The sequence below is a fragment of the Panthera leo genome, chromosome A3 (assembly GCF_018350215.1).
Source record: "Panthera leo isolate Ple1 chromosome A3, P.leo_Ple1_pat1.1, whole genome shotgun sequence".
In the NCBI taxonomy this organism is placed as follows: Eukaryota; Metazoa; Chordata; class Mammalia; order Carnivora; family Felidae; genus Panthera; species Panthera leo.
In genome coordinates, this window is record NC_056681.1 from 126,290,493 (window position 1) to 126,315,191 (window position 24,699).

Here is a 24,699-nt window from a genome sequence, read left to right on the forward strand (position 1 = left end):
CAAGAAATTAGACACTGTGCTTGCCTCTAGATATAAGAACTGGAGTCTGGTCATTAGGGTAGAAAGCCGACTGACTTTTTCACTCTATACTTTTGGACTGTTTCACCTTTTTAATTAACCATTGAAATTCCTACCTTAAAAAATAACTTAAACATACACACACACACAATCTGTTGAATTAGGCTTAGGTGGGATCCTTGAGAGCAGAGGACTGATTGCCTTTATTTAGGATTCCACTTGCCTAGGATTTTATATATAGTGAGTGCTCTACAAACATGACACTTTTCTAAAACAGGTAAACTTGATTCAAAGCATTTTATATATATATATATTTAAGGAAATGTTCAAAAAAAATAAAATCACAACCTCAGAAAAAGCACAAAAATTCACAAGTATTCCAAATTTAATTTTAAAACATAGCATAATGTAATAAATACTAGATAAATAAGCCACAATTTCATCTCCAGTCTTAGGAAAACCTCTTTGTTACTCTGGACTTGTTTTCTAATCTATAATATAATGATGCCAGTGTATAAATGGGGAGGTTAGAGTATAAACATTTTAGATATTAAAGAGTTTGGACAGGTATAATGCTGTACAATTCATTTTTGTTTTTAATGTGTTTTTTATTGTGATATAATTAATGTGATATAATTCACATATCACAGAATATATCTATTTAAATCACACCATTCAATGGTTTCAGTAAATTCAGAATTTTGCAACCATCACTGCAATCAACTTTAGAACATTTTCCTTATCCACCCACTTCCCCAAAAAACCATCCCGTTAGCATTCATTTTCCCTTCTCCATCCTCAACCTCCCCTCCTCTCCCACATCCCCCATAGCCTTTGGTAACCATGAGTCTACTTTCTGTTTCTACAGATTATAGATTTACCTATTTACCTATTTGGAATTTTGTACATAGATTGAATCATACATGTCATCTTTTCCAACTGGCCTCTCATTTAGCATGCTTTCAAGGTTTATCATATTGTAACAGGTAGCAGTACTTCATTTTCTTCTTATTGCCAATATTCCACTGTATTGATATACCACATTTTGTTTACCCATTCATCAGTTGATGGACATTTGGGTTGTTTCCACCTTGGGGCTATTATGAATTATGCTGCTATGGACATATGTGTAAAGGTTTTTGTGTGGACACAGGTCTTCATTTCTCTTGGGTATATTTTTGGAAGTGGTTCTGCTGGATCATATGGTAACTATGTTTAACCATTTGAGGAACCACCTAACTTTTTCCAAAATGGCTGCCCCATTTTACATTCCTACCAGGATAGGAGGGTTCCGATTTCTCCACATCGTCACAAACACTTGTTATCCGTCTTCATGATTCCGGCCATCCTATTAGGTGTAATGTAGTATCTCATTGTGGTTTTGATTTATATTTTTCTGATAACTAATGACTTTGAGTTTTTCCATGTGCTTACTGGCCATTTGTACATCTTCAGAGAAGTGTTTATTCAGATATATTTATTCATTTGTTTTTTTGAGTCGTAAGAGCTATTGAGACACGTTTCCAGTTACAAGTCCTCTATCACATTTATCATTTGAAAATATTTTCTACTTTTTTATGGGTTGTTTCTTCATTTTGATGGTATCCTCTGAAACACAAAAATTGTTGGTTTTAATGAAGTACGATGTATTTACTTTTGTTGTCTGAGCTTTTGGTGCCAGATCTAAGAAATCTTTACCTAATCCAAAGTCACAAAGACGTATGTCTATGTTTTCTTCTAAGAGTTTTGTAGTTTGCAACCAGGTCTTTGATCCATTTTTGAGTTAATATGGTATGAGGTAGTGCTCAAAACTCATCCTTTTGCATATGGATATCCAGTAGTACCAGAATTTCTCAAAGAAAACTGTTTCCCCATTGAACTGTGTTGGTACTCTGGTTGAAAATCAACTGAACATAAATGTTAGGGTGTATGTCTGGACCCTCAATTCCATCCCATTGATCTATAGGTCTACCTTTATGCCATTATAGCACATTCTTCATTACTGAAACCTTATAGTAAGTTTGAAATCAGAATCAGGAAGGGCAAGTTCTCTCATTTCTTTTTTTTAAAAATTGTTTCATCTATTCTGTGTCCCTTAAATTTCCATATGGATTTTAGAATCAGGTTGTACTCTGGTGCAAATAAATCAGCTGGAATTGATGGAGATTGCATCGAATCTGGAAACTAGTTTGGGCAATATTGCCATCTTAATATCAAGTGGTCTGATCCAAGAACATGAGATGTCTTTCCATCTATTAGGTGTTCTTTTTTTTGAACAGTATTTTGTAGTTTTGAGTAAAAATTTTACACTTCTTTTGTTAAATTAATTCCAAAGTATTTTATCCCTTTTGATGCTATTGTGAACAGAATTTACTTAATTTCATTAGTATTATTCACTGTGGGTATATAGAAATATAATTGATGTTTGCATATTGATCTTTTATTTATTAGTTCTAATAGTTTTTAGTGGGTTCATTAGAATTTTGTAGATACAAGATCTTGTCATCTGCAAATAACAACAGTTTTACTTTTTGCTTTCCAACCTGGTTACCTCTAGAGTTTTTGAATGCTAAATAAATTTATGTAAAACCTAATATTTAGAGTTATTGAAGTTAATATTGTACAAATTCACTTTTATTTTTTAAAAAGAAAGGAAATAAAGTGCTACAGAAAGAAAAAAAAGAAAACAGAAAAGCCAATAAATTGGAGGAAAGAAACCTGGTTCCCACACCATTATTAATTAGCTGTGTGATCCTGAGCAAATTTCTAAGTCTCTTCTCATTATACATTCTATCTTGCAGATCTTTTTCCATTTGGCATACTGCGAACTCCCGGGGTTATGTAAGAAGTAGCTTTCCTCAGTTTAGTCAGCCATTATAACCATGATTTTTCCTAATTATTTTGAGCATCTTCCTCCTTTTCCATTTTTGTCCCTCATGAAAAGAATAAGATTAGCACAACTGGAAGAGCACCCTAAATGTATCTTCATATTGAGAGAAAATACAACTCTCAGGAAAAGCACAACAGAAGACATTGAGAAAGAGTAGGCAATTACAAAGAGTTATCCTCTTGGGAACAAGCTGAAATAAAAAAAACAAAACTTTAGAGGTTTGTGAACAAAATGAATAAAAGTGAGCAAATAGATGAAGCATTTTCCTAGTACTGTATTAACATTTTAAAGCTTTACCTAAAGAAAAATCAAGAACGATATAAAAATGGAAAGGTATGTTTTAGAAATGTACATTATCTGAAGTTTTTCTCACAAGGATCACCTTTTAAAACCAAAGTTTTAGGTAACGTCTTTTATTACAATTTTAATTAAAAATGGAAAAGAGTGTCTCATGACATACAGAAGCACATTACATTTTTATGCCAAATGCAGATTATGTGTTTATGGTACTAAAATACTACGTTATATTTAAATATTTTTAATTTCATTTCAAGAGTTTTGGAACCTTAGTTTTAATCTTTGACATAAAGGAAGAGGACTACCCAAACAAGTACCACAGTCACCTTTGTCCTTAGGACGCTGTAGAAAACCCAGAGAACCTTTAGCTGCATCTGGGAAACAGTCTTCCTTTCCAGCTGTGTCATAAGCCTGGGCACACTGTTCAGTTTCTTTAATATGTATTTTAGGATTATTCAACTTGTTGGCATCATCTTTCTTGAACGGGGCTGGATAATGCTTCTGAGACCGAGGCTTCATTTTTTGAGTTGTGTATTTAGCTTTCCCAAACACTGGGACACTTTCTTCATCAGAGGAATGTCTGTCAAGGCAAACACTCTTCTTCATTACACTTTTCTGAGTGGTTTGCACATCAACTTTTCTATTATAATCTAAAGCAGTATTTGATGGTCCAACTCTGGAGGTCTTTACTATTACTGGGTTATTGACAGAATAAGGTACAGAAGTATTCATTTTATAGTTTTCTTGAAATAGATAGTCTCCTTTTAGAACTTTAGATTTTCTAGATTCATTTTGCAAATGATTTCCTAGAAGATCCTCTGAAAGATGTGATTGACAATCAGAACCATCGTTAGCAATACAAGATTCTTTTATGGTAACTAGGGACAAAGTCTTCAGGTCGACATTTGGTTGTGCGTTATCCGGAGGATACGATGATTTTATACGTATTCGTTCCTTTAAAGGCAAATCTTGAAGATGTAAATCAGTAATGCCAGAAAGTAGATGTTCTTCAGTATCATCAATCTTTTGAAGATCCCTATCCAATACTTCATTAATGTCTGTGGTGCACCATTCTGATGCAAAGGACGATTGTTCTGGGATATTTTTAAAATTTTCGGCGATGGCTGTTTCAAGTTCTGATTTTAAACCATGAGAGGAAGTGTTTCTTGGAATAGCTGGAGAATTACTAAAAGAAGTACCTTCCCAGTCAATGGTGCTTAAGTGTAGATCAGCGATCACCGATACATTATAGGATGAGGTACTAGGTTGAGTAGATTCTGGAATTAGAGACTTACTGACAGCTGTAATTTGCTGCATAGGCAAAGATCCTGGAGAAAACATTAAATGTTCTTGTGTATTCAAACAAGGGTTATCTTCAGGTAAAAGCAAGCTATTCAATGATGCAGAAATAGATTTCTGGGATAATGGACAATGAGGGGTAATTTCCAAATTTAACTTGGAATTCTGCTTAGAAACGATGTCACATGTGGGGTTTAAAGTCATCTGTGACTGGAAATTCTTATTATCTGATTCTGGCCAATTGTTTTCTTTATGCTTAATTTTCAAGCCTGAAAAGAAAAAAAAATACAGCATTATTAAAATCGATTTCATTTTCCCTACCTTGAGTAAATAAATAAAGAGCGCAGATCAGAAGTTTTCTGTATGAGCAATTTTTGCCTTTTTTTGTCTCAGTGTATTCCTAGAAACTATATTATAATCATAACAAAATAATTATTAACAAAATATTATAAAATATTTTCTTTTGGAAACAATGTTATAATTGAATTTTCTCATCAAGTTCTTGGAAATAAAGAAAATGTATTTATAATCCAAAAGATGTTATACATACTAGCTGCTCGCTAAGTGGTTAGTACAATTACTATTAACACTTGGTTTATTTAGCAGTCACAGAGTAGAATGGTTTACTCATGGCTTTAAACGAAATATGTCAAGGGGTGCCTGGGTGGCTCAGTCAGTTAAGCATCCAACTTTGGCTCAGGTCATAATCTCATGGTCTGTGAGTTTGAGCCCTGCATTGGGCTCTGTGCTGACAGCTAAGAGCCTGGAACCTGCTTCAGATTCTGTGTGTGTGTGTGTGTGTCTCTCTCTCTCCCCTCTTCTGCTCACGCTTTCTCTCTCAAAAATAAATAAACATTAAAAACATTTTTTTAAATTTTTTTAAAAGAAGTATTTCAAGACAAAGAAGCAAGAGTATAATCCTAGCTCTTGATTTCATAGAACTTTCAGCAAAATATAGACAAGATAGATTCAAATAGAACATAAAACATTTGTGTGTGGTATAAACAGCTATCAAATGTGATACTTACTTTTTTGTTTCTTCCCTTTCATTTCTAAGTTTTGTTTTTGGTAAACAGCAACGATCTCGGGATAAGCTGCTTCAAACAACGATAATTCCTCTATTGTTTTTAGAACCAATTCTCCATGTTTATCTTCCATAGCATAATGTTCTAAAAGATTAAAAATGCAGTAAAAACAGCCTTAACTGAAGGTTTGTAAAATTCAATTTTTCTAGGTAACTAAATCATGAGCAAATCGACAATTCATTACAAATCTTGCTTTACAATATCTCTATTCTAATAATTTATTGATACTAGTGCAGAATTGATTTTCTTCTGCCTTGCAAGACCTGGAAAATGATTCCTTTCAAAATTAGAACTTTAAATTCTCTTGCTTTAAAGATGGTACTTACAGAATAGAAAACTTTGTTTAGATAAGGTTAGTTGGTTTGAATTCAGTAGGAGTGTTAAAATTTCCAGAAAAAGAGTGGGAACAGTTTCCTAAAACCACAACATTAACTTTCTTTAGTGGTGGCTTCTGAAAAGAACAGAATTGAGGATATATTCAGGCTCACTGGACTCACAAGTGGCTGATACATGAAAATGAGAATGCTTGCATGTTGAATTTACAATAAGGTATATAAATAGTAGGTTAGGTACTTATGTTTATCCTACATGAATTCAAAGCTGCATGAGAAGCCACACTATAGTGAAAATATTAGTTGATGAGTTTGAAGTACAAAGAGAGGAAACAGGTAACTTAAACTATTTCCTAGTTAAACAGCTTGCTTACATCTTCTCCCTTAAGCAATAGAACCTACAAGAACGATGCTCGATTCTGGACAGAGGAGATGTACTGCCGAACTGGGTCAATGCTATTTTCTTTCCTGAAAATATACGACAGTTGGTGGAACTGTTCCTAAACAGTCTTCAAAATTCTTCAGCTATTTTCCTGTTATTGCTTAGAGTAGTTTATCTAGTTCTTTATAATTTCATTCTTCAAAATCATCTACAACTTAAACTTTCATTGACAAATCTACTGCCTCATTTATTCACATATAGTCACACAATCTAACTTCAAAGCCAGACAGAAATGAATTTGGAATCACTTTCCATTTTAAATGATCTGTGCTTTCCCTGCCTTCAGTTTTGGAGGTAGCTCAGAGTTCACTGCGTTTTTGTCTGCAGCAAAATAAGAGTAATTTGACAACTATACATCCCCATAAAAACAAAACAGAGTAAAGAAGGAGAAGACAGCAGCATTTTCTTAATAGAAATCAAAACTGCTTCCATATTATATTCTTAAACATTATAAAATAAATGTCAACTTTAGGTATTAAAATAAAATTACTTGACATTTTTAATATTTACTATTCATCAAAACTTATTTAAATAGCACAGGTAAACTATGAAATCAATCCTCAATGAATGTGATATGTCTTTATTTTTTACATACATACATGTTTTATATATGTATACAATATTTGCTAAACATATATGATTAAATGTTACAAAGTTTGCCTAAAGTGAATACATACCAGGCTTTTCCCATTCTATTTCCAAGCAATGAATTCCATTTCTGATTCGGGTTTTAACAATTCTGAAAAACAAATTCTTCTAATGAGGTCCAACTGCAGTAGGTATTTGGAAATTTCCAATTTGTAGATTATTCAATTTCCATTGATTTTTATTCTATTTTTATAATATTCTAAAAATACTATAAAGAATTATGACATAGTTATTCCTCCGACTAGTTATTCAAAAGATAATTTTATTGTTAAGTGTACAGAGTTTGTAATTGTTTTACCCTATCAGATTTCATTATTATTCAGTGTTCCTCTTTTCCATAATAATGATCTTTCTTTTAAAGCCTATTTTTTGTTAATAGGGAAGTTTAATCCAGTTACATTTATTGTGACTACTGATTTAGCTGGACTCATTCGTACATCTTATTTTGTGTTTCTGTTACCAAGCTTTTTCTGTGGTACTTCCCCTCTCCTCCTTCCTGTATTCTTTTGGTTTGACAATTTTACTTTCCTATTTTATGTATTAATTTTGAAGACAGAGATCGTATTTCTGGTGTTTTAGTGGTTACCCTTCAGTGTTTACATGTATACTTTGGAAGTTTTAGTTTATTATCATCATCATATATTAATCATCAAGCATTATGCAGCTATTTATATACATATTTTTCCAATTTATTAAATTAGCTAATACATTTTATTGATTTCTCTTTATTGATTGACCACTGTTTTTTGTTATCCACATCATCCCTCTAGGTTCATTTTTCTTCTTGCTTAGATACATCCTTTAACAGTGGTTTTAATGAGGATCTGTGATTTACTCACCAACCAGTAAATCATGCATTAATGATGTCTAGGTTGCCAATTATTTTTACTCAAAGCTTTGAAATGTTACTCTATCACCTTCTGGCATCTATTAGTGTCATGAAAGATTTGTGTTATCAGACTGACATTCCTTTGTAGTTTATCTTTTTTCTTTGATACTCCCCCTGCCAAACTTTCAGCTTGAAAATTTTCAAACCTTTAGAAAAGTTGCAAGAATAACACAATGAACACTCACATACCCTTCACTGAGTTTCACCAATTCTTAGTTTTTGTTCCTCATTCACTTTACATTTTTGTTCCCTTTCTGGTCCATTGAAATAGTTCTATGGTTAAGCTTGGCTATATCACTTTATGTTTATTTCTTTTAATAATCTGGTATCACTACTCGTTTGAGTAGAAAAGTGTGTGAAGGCACAAAGTTACTATGTTAGGTTGACTATAAGCCCTGAATAAGCTCTTAATATTTTCTACTAGACCTTTACTCCAACTTTATATAATGGAGAGCTACACACCCCACTATTAAAGATATTAAGAAGATTATTTTAGATCATAAGATACTCAAATGGAAACACACAGACTTCTTCATTCAATTCTTTATATTACCGAATTGGCTGTAGTTGATTAGAATTCCTTCTACCAAGCTTTCTTTCTATCATGTCATAGTGGGTCAAAAGCACTAACAATTTCTCACATGCATAGTGACTGGGCCACTCCATTTTTTCAAGAGTAAATCTCTGTAAATATAAAACAAAACAAGATTTTGTTATCTCTTGGAGACAAACAGCACTTTTAAGTGGTATTATTTTTTTCCTATTGAATTATCTTAGTTAAAGCAGGATCAATGAGAATATTCATGGAAAGAATAAGGAGTTTCCTAAGGAGGCAACATTGCACAATGATCAAGTGTGAGGGTTGTCAATTTGAACCCTAGTATGATATTTCTGAGATGTTGGGTAAATTACTTAACCTCTTTTAGCCTCAGGATTTCCATCATAAAATATAACCCAGCTCAGAGATCACAAAGATTAAGTGAAGTTACATGTAATGGGTTAAATATCACAGCAAATTTTAATGTTCAGTAAATGTTGGCTGCCATTATTACTACTGCGGTTGGTAGGGATAAGCAACAAGTAGTTACAATTTACTGAACCACTCTGTTTCTCTGGTCACTGTATTAGGGGCTATTATAAATAATATCATTTAATCTTTTTTTTTAATGTTTAGTTATTAATTTTGAGAGAGAGCATGAGTGGGGGAGAAGAGCAGAGCAAGAGAAAGAATTTTTAAGAAAAAATTTTCAATGTTTATTTATTTTTGAGAGAGAGAGAGACAGAGTATGAGCAGGGGAGTAGCAGAGAGAGAAAGGGAGACACAGAATCTGAAGCTTGCTCTAGGCTGAGCTGTCAGCACAGAGCCCGATGAAGGGCTTGAACCCATGGACAGGACCATGAGATCATGACCTGAGCTGAAGTCTGACACTTAACTGACTGAGCCACCCAGGCACCCCGAGAGAGAGAGAATCTTAAGCAGGCTCCATGCTCATCGTGGAGCCTGACGTGGGGCTCAATATCACGACCGTGAGATCATGACCTGAGCCAAAATCAAGAGCTGGACACTTAACTGACTGAGCCATCCAGGTGCCCCAATCTCATTTAATCTTCACAGTGACTTCATGAAATAAGTAATATTATTTCTATTTTGAGGATAACACATATCCAGGGTCACAGAGTAAGTGATACACTGTCCAAATTTAAAGTTATGTCACTGATTAAAAATCCCAATGTCCTTTGGTGAACACAGCATAATGTATAAACTTGTCACATTCCTAAGGTGTACACCTGAAACTAATGTAACCTTGTATATCAACTATACTGAAAAAAAAAAAAAAATTCCATTGACCTTGTAAACTATACCACCTTTTATAACAACATATTCAATCCTCAAATTTTCTGGGTATGGTCTGCAAAGTATGGTTCCTATGTGGCAAAGGAATGAAAACTAGAAATAAATGCTGAAAAATACATGGGCAGTCAATAGCTGTTTTAAATCTCTTAGACCAAAGTGAGTATCCCTTATCTTCCTAGTATCCCACTACATACTATAAGGTAAGTATTTTCTGATACCTGAAACAATAATAAATCAGGTCTTTGGTACCTGATAACCTTCACCAACTTATCCTTGTTCAGAAGGAATTCTTGAATAACCTAGCAAGAGAAAATAAAATAGGAATTCAGATTTCAAACTTTTTAAAAGAACTTCTGAAATAAAACACACATTTGAGCTATTAGTTATTACCTCATAGAAAGGGAATCCCTCACAACCGCAAGCTTTTCTGAAAATAAATTATATACATGTTGTTAATATAATCAGGCAACTCAGCCTCTAAATTCATCTCATCCAATTTCTGCTCATTTAGTGAAAAATGTTCTTGGATAATATCCTAGTCTTCAAGCTTCTCTTTGAGTAACTATTAAATCACTATCTTCTGAGATAGCCCAATATTTGAACCAAATCAAAAAAAGGATTTTGTGAAATGTTACTAATCTAGACATGGGGGAAGATTATGTGGAAGTAATTTGAGTAGAGGTGTATGAATAGGTAAGGACAGAAAAAATAAGTTAAAAAAAACCTTACTTCTTAATGCTGTTCTCTACTGCACTTAGTTGTCTATCATGCTCTGCACGGTGCCACTCACAAGGACAGCAATATTCATAATCATGTGGTTCACAATATCGATCAGTTTTACACAGTTTGCAGCCATTACGTACATGATCCTTAGGTGAACCTTTATGGAAACACAAAGTATGATTTTCACTGTTTTTTAGATTTACTTTCTACACACTTTTTTTTTTTTTTTTGCCCTTATCCAAATTTTTAAAAACGAATACTGCCTAGCAAAGTGCCTAGCATATAGAAAGGTTCCAATACATTTAGGTTGAACAGAATAATGAACACTACAGTAATTCTTAAGACAAAATAGATCCTGAGCTATTACACTTACATGACACTATTTTTGTTTCTATAAGTTACTCTTCTATCTGAAAGCGTTAACTTGTAACCAGAAGTTACACATTTACAATAATCAACAATTAAAACTTTGTGGCTTATTTGGTAGCTATATGCAAGAAAAATGGGATATAATTATTAGCATTAAAAAAGATTACTTAATAGAATAATTCATGAAATGGTTTAATGAGAATATTAAAAGAGTATAACAGTTAATTACCTCTGCTAGTTAATTCAGTTACCTCACAGCTATTTTTATTCATTTATTCATTTATTTTTAAAGATTTTATCTTTTAATTAAAAAAATTTTTTTTTAATGTTTATTTTTGAGAGACAGAGTGAGAGTGGGGGAGGGGCAAGGAGCTACAGAGGGAGACACAGACACAGAATCTGAAGCAGGCTCCTGGCTCCCAGATGTCAGAGCAGAGCCTGAGGTGGGGGCTCAAACCCATGAATCTCGAGATCATGACTTGAGCTGAAGTTGGACACTTGACCGACTGAGCCATCTAGTTATTCAGAGTTTATTTTTAAGCAATCTCTATACCCACTGTAGGGATCAAACTCACAATCCTGAAATCAAGACTCACATGCTCCACTGACTAAGCCAGCCAGATGCCCCCCTCTACAGCTATTTTTAAACTGCTTGGAACATGAATATACTATGAATGTGGCACAGGTGTGGGGCCCTAGCTCCCTTAGAACGAAAGCATGACCACCTTTAACACTGGTTTGAGAATATAGAAGAGCACATATAATTGATAGAAACTAAAATTGTCATTTTATAAAGTATCAAAAAACTACGGAATGGAATTTTATAAAACATCTTATAAAACTTTTATTTCTTCTATGATTTTGTCTCTAATTTAACAATGTTTCTGAACATATATTAAGACAAATAAAGAATTTCTTTTAAAAGATGAGCTAATAAGATCTCCTAGTCTCTCCTGGGAGTGAAAGGTGTTTCTGATCCAACATACAGTAATGACATCTTTTTTTTTTTTTTTTTATTTTAACCAAGACTAATGAAGAGGAACCAAGCTATTTTCAATAACAATGAACATGTATTAGAAATTAGTGTTAAGTCACTATCTTCATGCAATAAAAACAAATGCTTTCAGTTCGATATTCCCCTAAGACTTAGCAGGATACATTTTTTTGTTTAAATGGATTTCTATATTCAAAACGTAATTTTAACATCTAAGTAATTTGGTATCATAGTTTAAAACTTCACTTATCCTGTATTTATCACTTACATCACATTATTTCAATTAACAATTATTGAGTGCCTACTATTATATGTGACACACCTCCTGACGCCAAGAATTTTCAATCTACTGAAGAAGACAGGTATGTATGTGGGCATGTAAGAAGTATTATAAGATCAGGATGAGGTGCCTGGGTGGTTCAGTTGGTTAAGCCTCTGACTTCGACTCAGGTCCTGATCTCAAGGTTCGTGAGCTTGAGCCCCACAATGGACTCTTTGCTGTAGCAGAGAGCCCCCACTGGATCCTCTCTCCCCGTCTCTCTCTGCCCCTCCCCAAACGGCACATGTGAGTGTGTGCATGTGTGTGTGTGTGTGTGTGTGTGTGGGAACGCTCTCTCAAAATGAAGTAAAAATTAAAAACAAGAAAACCAGAACAGGATGTGGGTATCAGACACTTATATTCTAGAGATATCACCCCCTATGTCTGCTTACCTGGATGGGAACACACAGAACAATGGGCCAGTTTTTTAATAACTACTGGCTGTGGATCAGAGAAAGAAGGTTTTTCATTCCACTGAGTAAATCTGTAAAGGAAAATGATTTTAAAAGGAAAACAAAACAAAACAAAACAAAAACAAGGTCACCAAAATGCCATGCTCTCAAAGGTCAGGCTATTCTGTTCCCTTACCACCTGTCTCATTTTCCCTTTGCAGGAGATGAAGTTGCTGGCCCAGCGTGTGAAAACTCTCAGTCTATGTACCTCAATTTAAAAATGTGGTTCCAAAGACAACAGAATTGCAACAGGGGGAAGAGAGAATCAGATAGTCACAGAGGAAAAGAGAAGGAGGACACAGGAGGGGGAGGAGAGGGAGGAGGCAGGAGAGAGAGGAAGGGTGAGGGAAGAGAGAAAAAGAGTATGTGTATATGTGTTCACGTGTATACTCTTGTATTCATTTTTTTTTTTTTTTTAAAGAATCCTAAGTTAGGCAGCAATACGTAGAGAGAATGAGATGTATATACCTGTTTGATCTCTCTTCTGTGTGCCAGAGTATAAAGCAAATAGAATCATGTACATGAACATTACCCTGTATCAGGAATTGGGAGCAGGGTAAAGGATAAAACTAAATAACTAAATAGAACATCAAACTTCTGGGTAAAAATTGGTTAAAAAATCTAGACCATTTGAAATTACCATTTTCTTAATCTCTTATGCAAGCAGCAAAAACATTACCTGTTAAATGAGTGATTTTAAAGAAAATGCTTTCTGCTAAAATGTCCACTGAAGAAAAAGTTAATTTTATTTTTGGCCAAAATTCTAGGTAACATAAAACCACCAAGGGGATAGTTAAGTATTCATCATAAAACATAAGTGCTCTGAATTATATTCCTCTGCTTATAGAAGTTAAAGTTCGAATAAAAAGCTGAATTATCTCTTTAGTACCTTGTGCAGGATCTGACACTAGGAGTTATTATTTGGCTTTTGGAATTTCTGATTCATTTATTACAAAGACCAAGTATAAGCTTGCTAAAAATTAGCATTAATAGATGCTGGAGAAATACACAGAAACTTCAAATGTGGAAGAAAAAAAAAACCTAGGGGGAAAGTCAGTCTAAATTAATCAGTTAGAATGGCACATAATGATAATGTAATTTTATGTAATGTAATAAAATGTAATTTTATTCTCTTCAAGTGTTCAAACATTTCATAAAATGTTGCCAAAAATACATACTTGCTGAAACTATTACAATAAGAATGATCTGTAGTTAGTCAAGTGCCATACCTTCTTGTTTTTTATTCTTTATATTATTCTTCACATTCCCAAATGATTCCAGGCCAAAGTATATCTTTTTTTTCCTGCTTTGGCATCATATTCACTGATACCAGTAATGGATATATTGAAGTCTTAGATTTATCAGTAGCTTTATAGCTTTCGAAGGAGCACAACAATTTCAAGTTTTTTTCATGGCCATTCCTTCTTGATTTCTACAACTTAATGTTTCTTTTCATGCACTCACCATCTCAAACCTATTGGAGGCCAAGACTGCTTTAAGTCTCCTAGTATCCGAGTTCCTTCTTATTCATTTGACACTTTATCACTAATATTAATTTAAAAATATATATTAAATAATTAATATTAACATAGACTGTTGCTTTCATTAAGTAAACATAATTCACATGGTTTCAAAACTAAATAGCACAGTTGGTAAACTTCCATATATTCTGTACCTTAATTGTCTTGAATCCTCAAATTGTATAGACTAAATCAATTAGAATTTATATATTACTAAATATGTGGCTATAGAAGAAAGGGCACTCAAGGAAAAATTTTGATCAAGTGTTACTTATTAAATATTTGCAATATGTCAGGCATTTCACTTATAGAGTATATGATATCAAAATATTTTATATAGAAAATACTTTTAAATAAAAATTATTTTACAGTTATGTTTACCTTTACTTGGTGGCAAAATAGTCTAAAATAGCCTGTGGTAAAAGCCCGAGGTTATAAATAAACACATTTGGCATCTTACTACTTGTGTTTGTAGTGACCTAATAATGAAAAAAATACAATATGGCTTAGGACACATACTTTCATCCTTTCTTTAAAAAAAACCTCACAATAAATAAAAATCAGTGATTTTGTTTATTTATTATTATTATTTTTTAAATCCGTGATTTTAAATGAAAATATAGAGGTGCTTAAAAATACAAAACTCTGTCTCAGAAAGCATAATACTTTTTGAAATATTTACTATTCAGTTCAAAAAGAATAAATGTCTAATGTCACAAGAAAGTTTTAGTTACCTTTGAAGTAAACTTTGCCCTTTCAAAATCTGTATAAGTTTTAATGCTTGCTCTTTTCCAACTCCAGGGACTCCCTTTCAGAAAGTGGAAAAGAAAGGCCAATGTTAATCACAGGGGAATGGAGAAATAAAGTATGGCATATCCTGCAGTCTGAGATGGTGCAGCTGACAGAATAAGGTAACTAGGTCACGATAGGAAAAGACGTGCAAGGTACACTGCCATGTGTAAAACAAAGATTGCAGAATAGCTCACCCTGTGACCTAGATTTGTAAGTAAAATAACTACTACATCATCCATTAATCTATGCAAACAACAAAGTCACAGGGTTATATACTTAACTGCTGACAGCATTTATTTTAAGGGAGGGAGGAAAAGAATTTTAGAAGGCTTTTACTTTTTATGTTAATTACTTTACTTTGATAATCTTTTAATTTGATTTATTTCAAGTTATATTTGTAATCAGAAAAAGCATGTTCATTTACTTTGATGAACATTTAATATTTAAAAACTCGGATATCAAAAGAGAACAATGTTCTTCCAAGTTAACTCTTGAAATGAAAACTTAAGAAAAATTAAAACAAGTGTTAAGTGTCCAACACACAATAAAATGTCAATAAATGTATATCTGCAGGACAATTTCTTGTTTGAGTCGTCCAGTTCCTAGAGAAGTTTATGCATGTATCCTTATAAGCAGGGCTGCCATTTAGCAATGTGCACTGGGACAGACACACCAGTGTTAAAAACACTTCCTAATCGGTTAATAAATATTCATGGCACAAGCATCCTAAGTGCCTGCTGGCAAAGGGGTCTCCCCTCCAATCTGAATCTCCTTCCCAACCCCAGGATCAGCTACTAAAAGGGTCACACCTGGCATAAGAGTGGTTCCCAGAAGTCTGTTTCATGGCCACAGCCTATATCTTTGCATACAGGTTGCTACAGATTTTGTATACCACCCTTCTTATATTAGCATTTAGCTACATCTTAAGTTTTTTGAAGGTAAATCATGTTAGTCCATAAGTCTTACAAATCTTTAAGTAGAACAATATAAATGGATAGTGGTTTCGTTACAAAGGATAAAAAACGTCAAAATAGCTAAGGTTAATGCATAATGTAACACCACTATAGCTAAAATTGGTTTCTGTGAGTTTAACTTTGCGAATTTTTTCTTACTTTCAACATTCAGCTGTTTCTAGACTTTAATTATTATATAGTGACATACGGGAAATAAAAATCTTCTATTTCAGAATGACAACTATAATGAAATAATTATTTTTGTGTTATTTAAAAGTTTCCCTCCTCCTGCTTCCTTTAGTTACTACTTAAAAGACTGATTTCTCTAAGTCAGTCAGAGACAGATATGATATGTTTTCACTCATATGCGGATCTTGAGAAACTTAACAGAAGACCATCGGGGAAGGGAAGGGGCAAAAAATACTTACAAACACAGAGGGAGGGAGGTAAACCATAAGAGACTCTTAAATACAGAACAAACTGAGGGTTGATGGGGGGTGGGGGAGAGGGGAAAGTGGGTGATGGGCACTGAGGAGGGCACGTGTTGGGATGAGCACTGTGTGTTGTATGTAAGCCAATTTGACAATACATTATATTAAAAATAAATTTAAAAATAGTGATTTCTCTGATCACTGAGGACATAAGTTAGAAATGAGGGTTAATAATTTTAGTATCCTATTTTTTCCCTCTCTCCTAAGCTCTGATAAAAAAAAAATGTATATATATATACATGTATATACATGTATATACATATATATATATATATATGTCATTCTTCTTTAGACTTCTCTTGGGGATTGGGGTGCCTGGGTGGCTCAGCTGGTTAAGCATCTGACTTCAGCTCAGGTCACGACCTCGCGGCTCGTGAGTTCATGCCCTGCATCGGGCTCCGTGCTGACAGCTCAGAGCCTGGAGCCTGCTTTGGATTCTGTGTCTCCCTCTCTTTCTCTGCCCCTCCCCTGCTTGCACTCTGCCTCTCTCTCAAAAATAAACAAACATTAAAAAATAAATAAAATTATAGACTTCTCTTGGGGATGGAATATGTAGTCTAACAAGGGATTCAGTAAGAATACAGAAATGATCAGTAAGGACATGATGACAGGACTACATACTAAGAACTACAAGACAAATCATTCAATATTTTTAAATATACTTAAGAATGGGGTTATCCTTGTAATGCTTAATTTATCACTCACCTATTAGTATACCTATTTGTTTATTGTGCATCTTAAATAAAATGTTTTCATGAATAAAACTCAGTGCAATGCTAAGAAGCAAGGAGGGATGAATGGCTTACCCCAATAATTATATTGCCTAGCAACAGTAATAACATTGAGCATGTGCAGTTGGAAAGCTGGAAGGAAGACTGAAAACCACAAAATAGACAAAACAGTGATAGAAACTAATATTGGTATGGTATGAGAAAAGAGTGATCCCTACACATTTTTAAAAGGGTGGTAAAACTTGAATGTGAATCTCTTAGTCTAGAGTAAGTCTTAAAGTCTTGATCTTCAAGCTGTGGGACTAGTTACTATTCCATTCTCATTTGCAACATTCAGTGTCACAAGGAACCAGCTTTTTAATGCCACTTGAAATGCTGGTTCTTTTAGTTACTGAGTTGTTTATTATGCCTAAAATTATACTCTAAGGTTATTAATCATATAGCCATATTATTTTCATATTTATGCAGCATGTAAGACATCAAAAAAGATACACTGTGACCAGTAAGTAAATACGACAATCTAAGTGTACCTTGGGGAGATAATCACAGCCAAGTAGTATCGCCAGTCCGACCAGAGCCTCTCTATCCAAACCTAGTTTACTCTTGATAGATGGCATTGTGTAACAATCAACATGTGGATCCTGGAAGAAAGTACGGATTTAGTTTCATCTTCAAAAAGTAAACATTTATACATTAAGCATTACAAAAACTAATTGGTCAGAGTTCTCTCTAAATGCTTAATTATTCCTTAAAGTTAAGTGGGAAAAATTGTGCTGATCACCAGGATCTTCAGACTCCAACACTTCAATATCCGGAAATAAAGTCATAGTTTCAAAAATGGCTTAAAAAATAAACTATTATAGTCAAAATGTTCCTCTTCATTATTTTTGATGTTTTACAAAATATTTTCAATTTGCAAAATTACACACTGTAAAGTGTATATTATAAAAAGTAAACATTCCTAGTAAGTGCATCATCTAAAATTAACTATTATTGGGGCCCCTGGGTTCAGTCAGTTAAGCATCTGACTTTGGCTCAGGGCATGATCTCACAGTTCGTGAGTTCAAGCCCCATGTCTGGCTCTGTGCTGACAGTGAGGAACCTGAAGCCCGGAGCCCACTTCAAGTTCTGTGTCTCTCTCTCTCTCTGCCCTTCCTGCTCACACTTTGTCTCTCTCTGTCTCAAAAATAAATAAACACTTAAAAAATTAACTATTATTAATAGTGTAGCGCATATTCTTTCAAAAAACACTTTGACACGTAAATACAAATATTTATTATTAGCTATATTTTTAAGCAAAAATAGAATTATATGGAAGTGCTACTTTGTAACATGTTTTTGCTTGCTAATATATCTTTAATATCAGTAATACGTATCTTTTTAATGACTGCTTATTATTACATTATAATGGACTCTGAGGCAATGTTTCTCAGTGAGCACACAATGAACATTTTCAGAGAGGTAACAGAATTGTCTGGCAAGAGGTTTTTAGCTTTCCGGGCTCCAATCTACCAAATGTCTGTTGTCTTGGCCAACTTTGAAAAGTTACAACCAAAATTTCCCCTGACCTCTCTGAGAACCATGGCTGTATTCAACCATTCCCTAGAAATGGGCATTTGGGTTGTCTGCCACATTTTTGTAATTACTAATAATGTTGCAATTAACATCCTCATACATCTCTTCTTGCATATTTGGAGGTGTTGTTGAAGATAAATTACTAAAAATGGAAATCTGGGGTCAAAGCAAAACATTTCATATGCATTTTTATAATATATTATCAAAACATTTAGAATTAAACCATGTGAAACAAATCAAGCCCTTAAGAGAGAAATGCACATTTCAAAGAAAATGAACTATGCGTCAATGATATTTGTAACAACAGTAAACATTTATTTCATTTAGCAATTGCTGTGTGCCAGGTATTGTGGTAATCATTTTACACATATTGTTTCATTCCATCATTTAATAATCCCTTTTAAAAAGGTACTTTGTGAAACAAATGCTGACAGAGAGAAACAAAGGTACCTTGGTATTCATAGAGAAATTCCTATAAACAGTCTGGGCTCCATATAGGAAAGCATCCCCATCATTGGTGAGGCAGCCGTCCACATAACCACTGGCATTAAGATAAGCACACATGGCTTCAGCTTCCCCAGCAGCTTGGACCCAGGGAATTCCTAAGCATTCCAGCATATCAAGGCACTGGAAAGAAAACGTAGGAACAAGATATCTAAGCCCATTTTTATTGCTCTTTCTTTCAGTGTTTAACTGATTTCTATATGACAAATATTAACTATTTAAGTGTTTTACAAATTCTGATATTTAAGAAATAACTGGAAATTTGAATACTGAATACGTTATGGCATTACAGAATGATTGCTTAACTTTAGGTGTGACAATAAGAAATGTACTGTGGTTATGTTTTTGTTTATTTTTAAGTCTTTATCTTTTAGACAAAGATAATGAAATATTGAGACTGAAGCAATATTGTGTCTGGGATTTGCTCCAGAACGACATGGGAGAAGGGACTGAGTGGGGACATAGGTGAAACAAGAGTTGATAATTGTTTAAGATTGATGATAATTGTTTAATTACTTTTGTGTTGATTTAAAATTTTCCATAATGAAAACTTAAAAAATTTTAACTTCCATTAAAAAGTAATCCATATTCAGGATGCCTGGGTGGCTCAGTCAGTTAAGTGTCTGACTCCTGATTTTGGCTCAGGTCTTGATCTCATGGTACTCACAGTTCGTGAGTTCGAGCCCCACATTGGGCTCTGTGCTGACAGTGCAGAGCCTGCTTGGGATTTTCTCTTTCCCTCTCTCCCTGCCTCTCCCCCATTTGTGCTGTCTCTCTCTCTCGAAATAAATAAACTTTAAAAAAGCACTCCACATTCAATTAAAAATTAATTTAAAAATATTCAATTTGCATTTTGGTCAATGTTATCTCAAGATTAAAGAGAAATATCTTCTAAATGATTAATAGTTAATCACAGTAAGATTTAATATCTGCAAAATAACAAAAATTCTTCTCCCATGATGGGAGCTCTTCCCATGAGCTCTTCCAAAGAAGATACTATTATCCAATTTTACTTGAGACCTTAAGGTTCTTTTTTCTTCCTCTATCATGTCTGTACAATGAAACTCTCATGTTGTGGGAAACCAAGTAGGAGCCAGTTGTTGATTTGCTCCTAGACGTCAATTGTCTGTGCGAGCGATTTCTTTCTATCAATTTGCTGACTCATGAACAATCCTCTATGAGTTTTCCTTGCATTATGAGTTGAATCTGGATGAACAGCTTGTAATTTAGCCTTATAGCCTACTGCATTGTTTCTTGTCATTTTCACATTCCACATTGAGAAATACTGGGTATGGTGAGGAAAATGGCCTTTTTACCGGTAGTTTTAGAGACTGATAAAGTAAATATCATCCATTGCTTTAACTGATTGCTTGCATGCTACATTACATAATACAAACCTCTGCTAGATGTTGTCCAAGGTGGACAAGGTTCAAAAAGACAAAGTACTGTGTTAGAAAAAAAGAGTACTTTCCAGGACTCTGGCTGGGTGACTTTAGGGAGATAGTTTCATTACAGGGGTTGCTTCTGCCTTCCTTTAAATAAGAATTATCTTTTCATAATAAACAAAAGAATTTGGAAGTTATTTTAGATTCCTGCATTGTCATTCCAATTCTTCAAAAACCAGCACAGAATTTGGAAGGCTGGTTGTAGATTTTGCTACCCTAAGTGTCTGTCACGTGGGGTGGTATTGGAGGAAGACTAATTTGTGTTTTCATGCTTATACCTAAGAGACTGCAGTGGGTTAGCAGGAAGTAGGGCCTAGAAACTGAGGGTACAGAAATATAAAAATGAAAGTTTTATTCATTCAGGCAATACTGAACACTCACACAAAATGCTTAAGGACATCACAATTACTACAATAAAGAAACAGAAATGGAACAATTTTCTCAAGAAGAGATGGACATCTTTTTGTTTTATACTGGGTATTAATGCCCTGAGTATACAGACCATGGATATTTCTAGGAACAGACTATACAAGAAATAATTAGAATCCAGTACAGATATTTTCTTCAACTACTGACAGTCATTAAGGTGGAAAAAGTCACCAACTGAAAACTATTTTTTAAAATCTTATGTGAATAGAAAATAAAATTTCAAGAAAAAATGATTAATTTATACAATATTGTTTAAAAGAAATGAACTTTTTAACCATAATTAAAAAGAAAACAGGGATATGAATTAAAAGCAAATATAATAAAAAGTTTATATCCTTAACATAAAGAAAACAAAAGAAAAAAATTTCTTGATCTTGGGGTTGTGAGTTTGAGCCCTGCATTGGGTATATAGATTACTTAAAAATAAAATCTGGGGCACCTAGATGGCTCAGTCGGTTGAGCAACCAATTTTGGCTCAGGTCATGATCTCATGGTTCACGATTTCGAGCCCTATGTTGGGCTTGGGCTTGGGCTTGGGCTTGGGCTTGGGCTTGGGCTTGGGCTTGGGCTTGGGCTCGGGCTCACAGCTCACTGCTGTCCCAATCCCACTTGGGATTCTCTGTCTCCCTCTTTCTGCCCCTCCCCATCTTGCACTCTCTCAAAAATAAATGAGCATTTAAAATTTAAAAAAAAAAAAAAAATCTTAAAAAAAAGAGACCAATATATATTAAATATATACATGTACTCCTACATATTACATAAACAAAGAAATATCTTTGTTTTTATATACTAAATAATACAAAGATAAACCTCCTACCACCTGATGTTCTTTGGGTGTACTGAAACTGCTTATCTCATATCTGTGCTGATGGAAAGTGACTGGCGAGAGCTATAAAATCATTCCTAAACTTTGGTCTGTCTGTCTGTCTGTCTGTCTGTCTATCTATCTATCTATCTATCTATCTATCCATCCCACTTTGGGTAATTATGTTAAAATCTCAAATCACAAGAAAAAGCTGTACACAAAAAAATCTTCATAAGTTCACATGTAATAGAGAACTGAAAAGCAAACCATATATGAAATGATGAGGGATGATTTCAGAGCTTTTTATAGTATTTCATACATGTTGCACAACCATTACAAGTGATGGATTTGGAAAGAATGTGGCAACAGGCATACAAGGGTATGATAAGTTAAAAGTCCAAGATAGAGGCACCTGGGTGGCTCAGTCGGTTAAGCAGCTGACTTTGGCTCAGGTCATGACCTCATAGTTGGTGGGATTGAGCCCTGTGTCGGGTTCTGTGCCGATGGCTCAGAGCCTGGAGCCTGCTTCGGATTCTGTGTCTCCCTCTCTCTCTCTCTGCCCCTCCCCCGCTAATGCTCTGTCTCTCTCAAAAATAAACATAAAAGAAAAAGTCCAAGATAAAAATCACTTGTGCACTATTAAAGGCAAGTTTAAAAAGTATATACATTTGAAGAGAGGCAAAATAATAGTTGGTTTTTATTTTTTTCATTATATATTTCATTATAGATGATCTCTCCATTCCTTAACTTCTATAAAAATACATATTTTGTAATATATAAGTATATTAAAATATAACAATAAGTACTTTTAAAAATTAGAAAGTCCTAAATATATATTCTATATATGAACTATCATTAATTCTGAATGAGTGAAGTATGAATTAATTAGATCTCTATTCTGGGAATTCTTTAAGTGCTGAAGATGTCACAATAGGTAACATGTATTAACTCCTTACTATGCAGTGGTTGCTTTAAATATCAGATATTTTTAATTTTTCTAATTTTCACCCTATCCCTGCAAAGTGCTACTTTCCTCATTGCACAGGATAGGAAATGAGGCAGATATAATTTAAAAATCTTGCTCAACATCTCAGAATTTCTATATGCCAGAGCCAGGGCTTGAACTTGGTCAGTTTCACTACAGAATATCAACTTGTCTCTATACACACTGGCCTTCTATTTACAGTAAGTTTAGTGAGTATTAAAGATAATTATATAACAACCTTTATCAGAGTAAAATGTACTCACCACTTCATATCACAATTATTGAATCATATCTAAATGCTCACCTCTTTTAAGACTGATTTAAAATGTGATCTCCCTGTTTTCTGAGACCATGTTTTTCCAGAAGGCCCATACCGAGTCTGATTCCTCCTGCTTATGACATCAGCTTTCAGCTTTGGGGGTTCCCCTTCCATAACGAACACCAGTTTTACATCCATTAGCGTTAAATATGAGATACGAAAAAATAAGTTCCTTAAATATAAAAATTAATAATATATTAATCTTCATACATTGATAGTGAAAGTCTACACAGCAGTATGACATAATGGCAAGAACATCAGACTAGTATCAAAAAGGTTACATACATGCAATAACATTTTATTTATTAATATTTTGCTTTAAGTGAACTGAGAAAACACTAAATGTTTTTAAGCAAGAGAGATTTATGATTGTTCTAAGTGCTACATGGAAAACAGTTTGGAGAAGGAGGAGGCCAGGAACTGAGGGAGGAAAACTCATGAGGAGGTCATTTCAGAACAGATGAGAGGATGGTGGCAGTGAGGTGGTGCCTCTGGACATTGACCAAAGTTTATGAACACATGGTATATTCTGGAAGTAGAGCTGGCAAGACTTTCTGATAGATTGGATGTGAAGAGGGGTCAAACAGAGAGAATGGCTCCCAATTTTCTGGCTTCTAGTCGCCAAAGCATCCTAGTGGCTATGTTAAGCAGGCAGCTAGGTCTTTGAATCTGGAGCTCAAAGAGTAAGAAGTACAAATTTGTGAGTCATCAATTTAGAGATGGCAGAGGCAGACATGTTAATATATTTTAAAATCTCAAAACGTAAAGCAACAATAAACAAAGTGGAAACAAAACCAAGATGTCATCTGCTGATACAATCATACATTTATATCCTAAGAGCTTTTACTCTACCTGAGGTGGGGCTTCAGGACTGTTCCAATCATTTTTTTGACTGTCTGTGCTTCACATACCCAGAGACTCAGATCAACCGCAATGGTTTTCCCACGAAGATTATGCAAGTGGATGTGTTGTTTAACAGGCTCCAAAATTTGCCACAAGTCATTCACTCCCATTCTGGTGATTATCTGCTGTTATTTGAAACACACTTCAAAAGACTGTTAAAAGACACAGAAGCTCAGAATAGAAATTCAAATAATATATGTTTGTTTAGGATAATTCATAAATAGAGAATTCATTTATTTATTTATTTCAGACGTCAGCCTTTCCTTTGTTTTTTCTTTTATTACGAAATGTATTGTCAAATTGGTTTCCATACAATACCCAGTGCTCATCCCAACAGGTGCCCTCCTCAATGCCCATCACCTACTTCACCTCCTTCCCACCCCGCATCAACCCTCAGTTTATTCTCAGTTGTTTTTTTTTTTTTTTTAATTTTTTTTTTTTAACGTTTATTTATTTTTGGGACAGAGAGAGACAGAGCATGAACAGGGGAGGGGCAGAGAGAGAGGGAGACACAGAATCGGAAGCAGGCTCCAGGCTCTGAGCTGTCAGCACAGAGCCCGACGCGGGGCTCGAACTCATGGACCGCGAGATCGTGACCTGAGCTGAAGTCGGACGCTTAACCGACTGAGCCACCC

At 34.2% G+C, this 24,699-nt stretch overlaps 1 protein-coding gene across 6 annotated transcripts in view; it reads right to left on the minus strand.

Annotated features, from left to right (window-relative positions):
• Positions 1-2,691: 2,691 nt before the first annotated feature.
• Positions 2,692-24,699, minus strand: part of GEN1 (GEN1 Holliday junction 5' flap endonuclease) — a 29,343-nt gene continuing 7,335 nt past the window's right edge. For 2 of the 6 annotated variants that reach the window (XM_042933624.1, XM_042933620.1), the window contains exons 2-14: positions 24,014-24,216; positions 23,147-23,333; positions 19,125-19,301; positions 17,630-17,740; positions 14,867-14,940; positions 12,553-12,644; positions 10,485-10,635; positions 10,146-10,182; positions 9,974-10,054; positions 8,454-8,584; positions 7,041-7,102; positions 5,533-5,673; positions 2,692-4,773 (exon numbers count right to left, since the gene is read on the minus strand). In XM_042933624.1, the coding sequence (XP_042789558.1) occupies positions 3,458-4,773; positions 5,533-5,673; positions 7,041-7,102; positions 8,454-8,584; positions 9,974-10,054; positions 10,146-10,182; positions 10,485-10,635; positions 12,553-12,644; positions 14,867-14,940; positions 17,630-17,740; positions 19,125-19,301; positions 23,147-23,333; positions 24,014-24,174 (2,721 nt within the window). In that variant the 5' untranslated portion in view covers positions 24,175-24,216 and the 3' untranslated portion in view covers positions 2,692-3,457. Of the gene's footprint in view, positions 4,774-5,532; positions 5,674-7,040; positions 7,103-8,453; positions 8,585-9,973; positions 10,055-10,145; positions 10,183-10,484; positions 10,636-12,552; positions 12,645-14,866; positions 14,941-17,629; positions 17,741-19,124; positions 19,302-23,146; positions 23,334-24,013; positions 24,277-24,699 lie in introns of those variants that run through there. The other 4 variants (XM_042933623.1, XM_042933622.1, XM_042933625.1 and 1 more) reach the window with 4 other exon arrangements.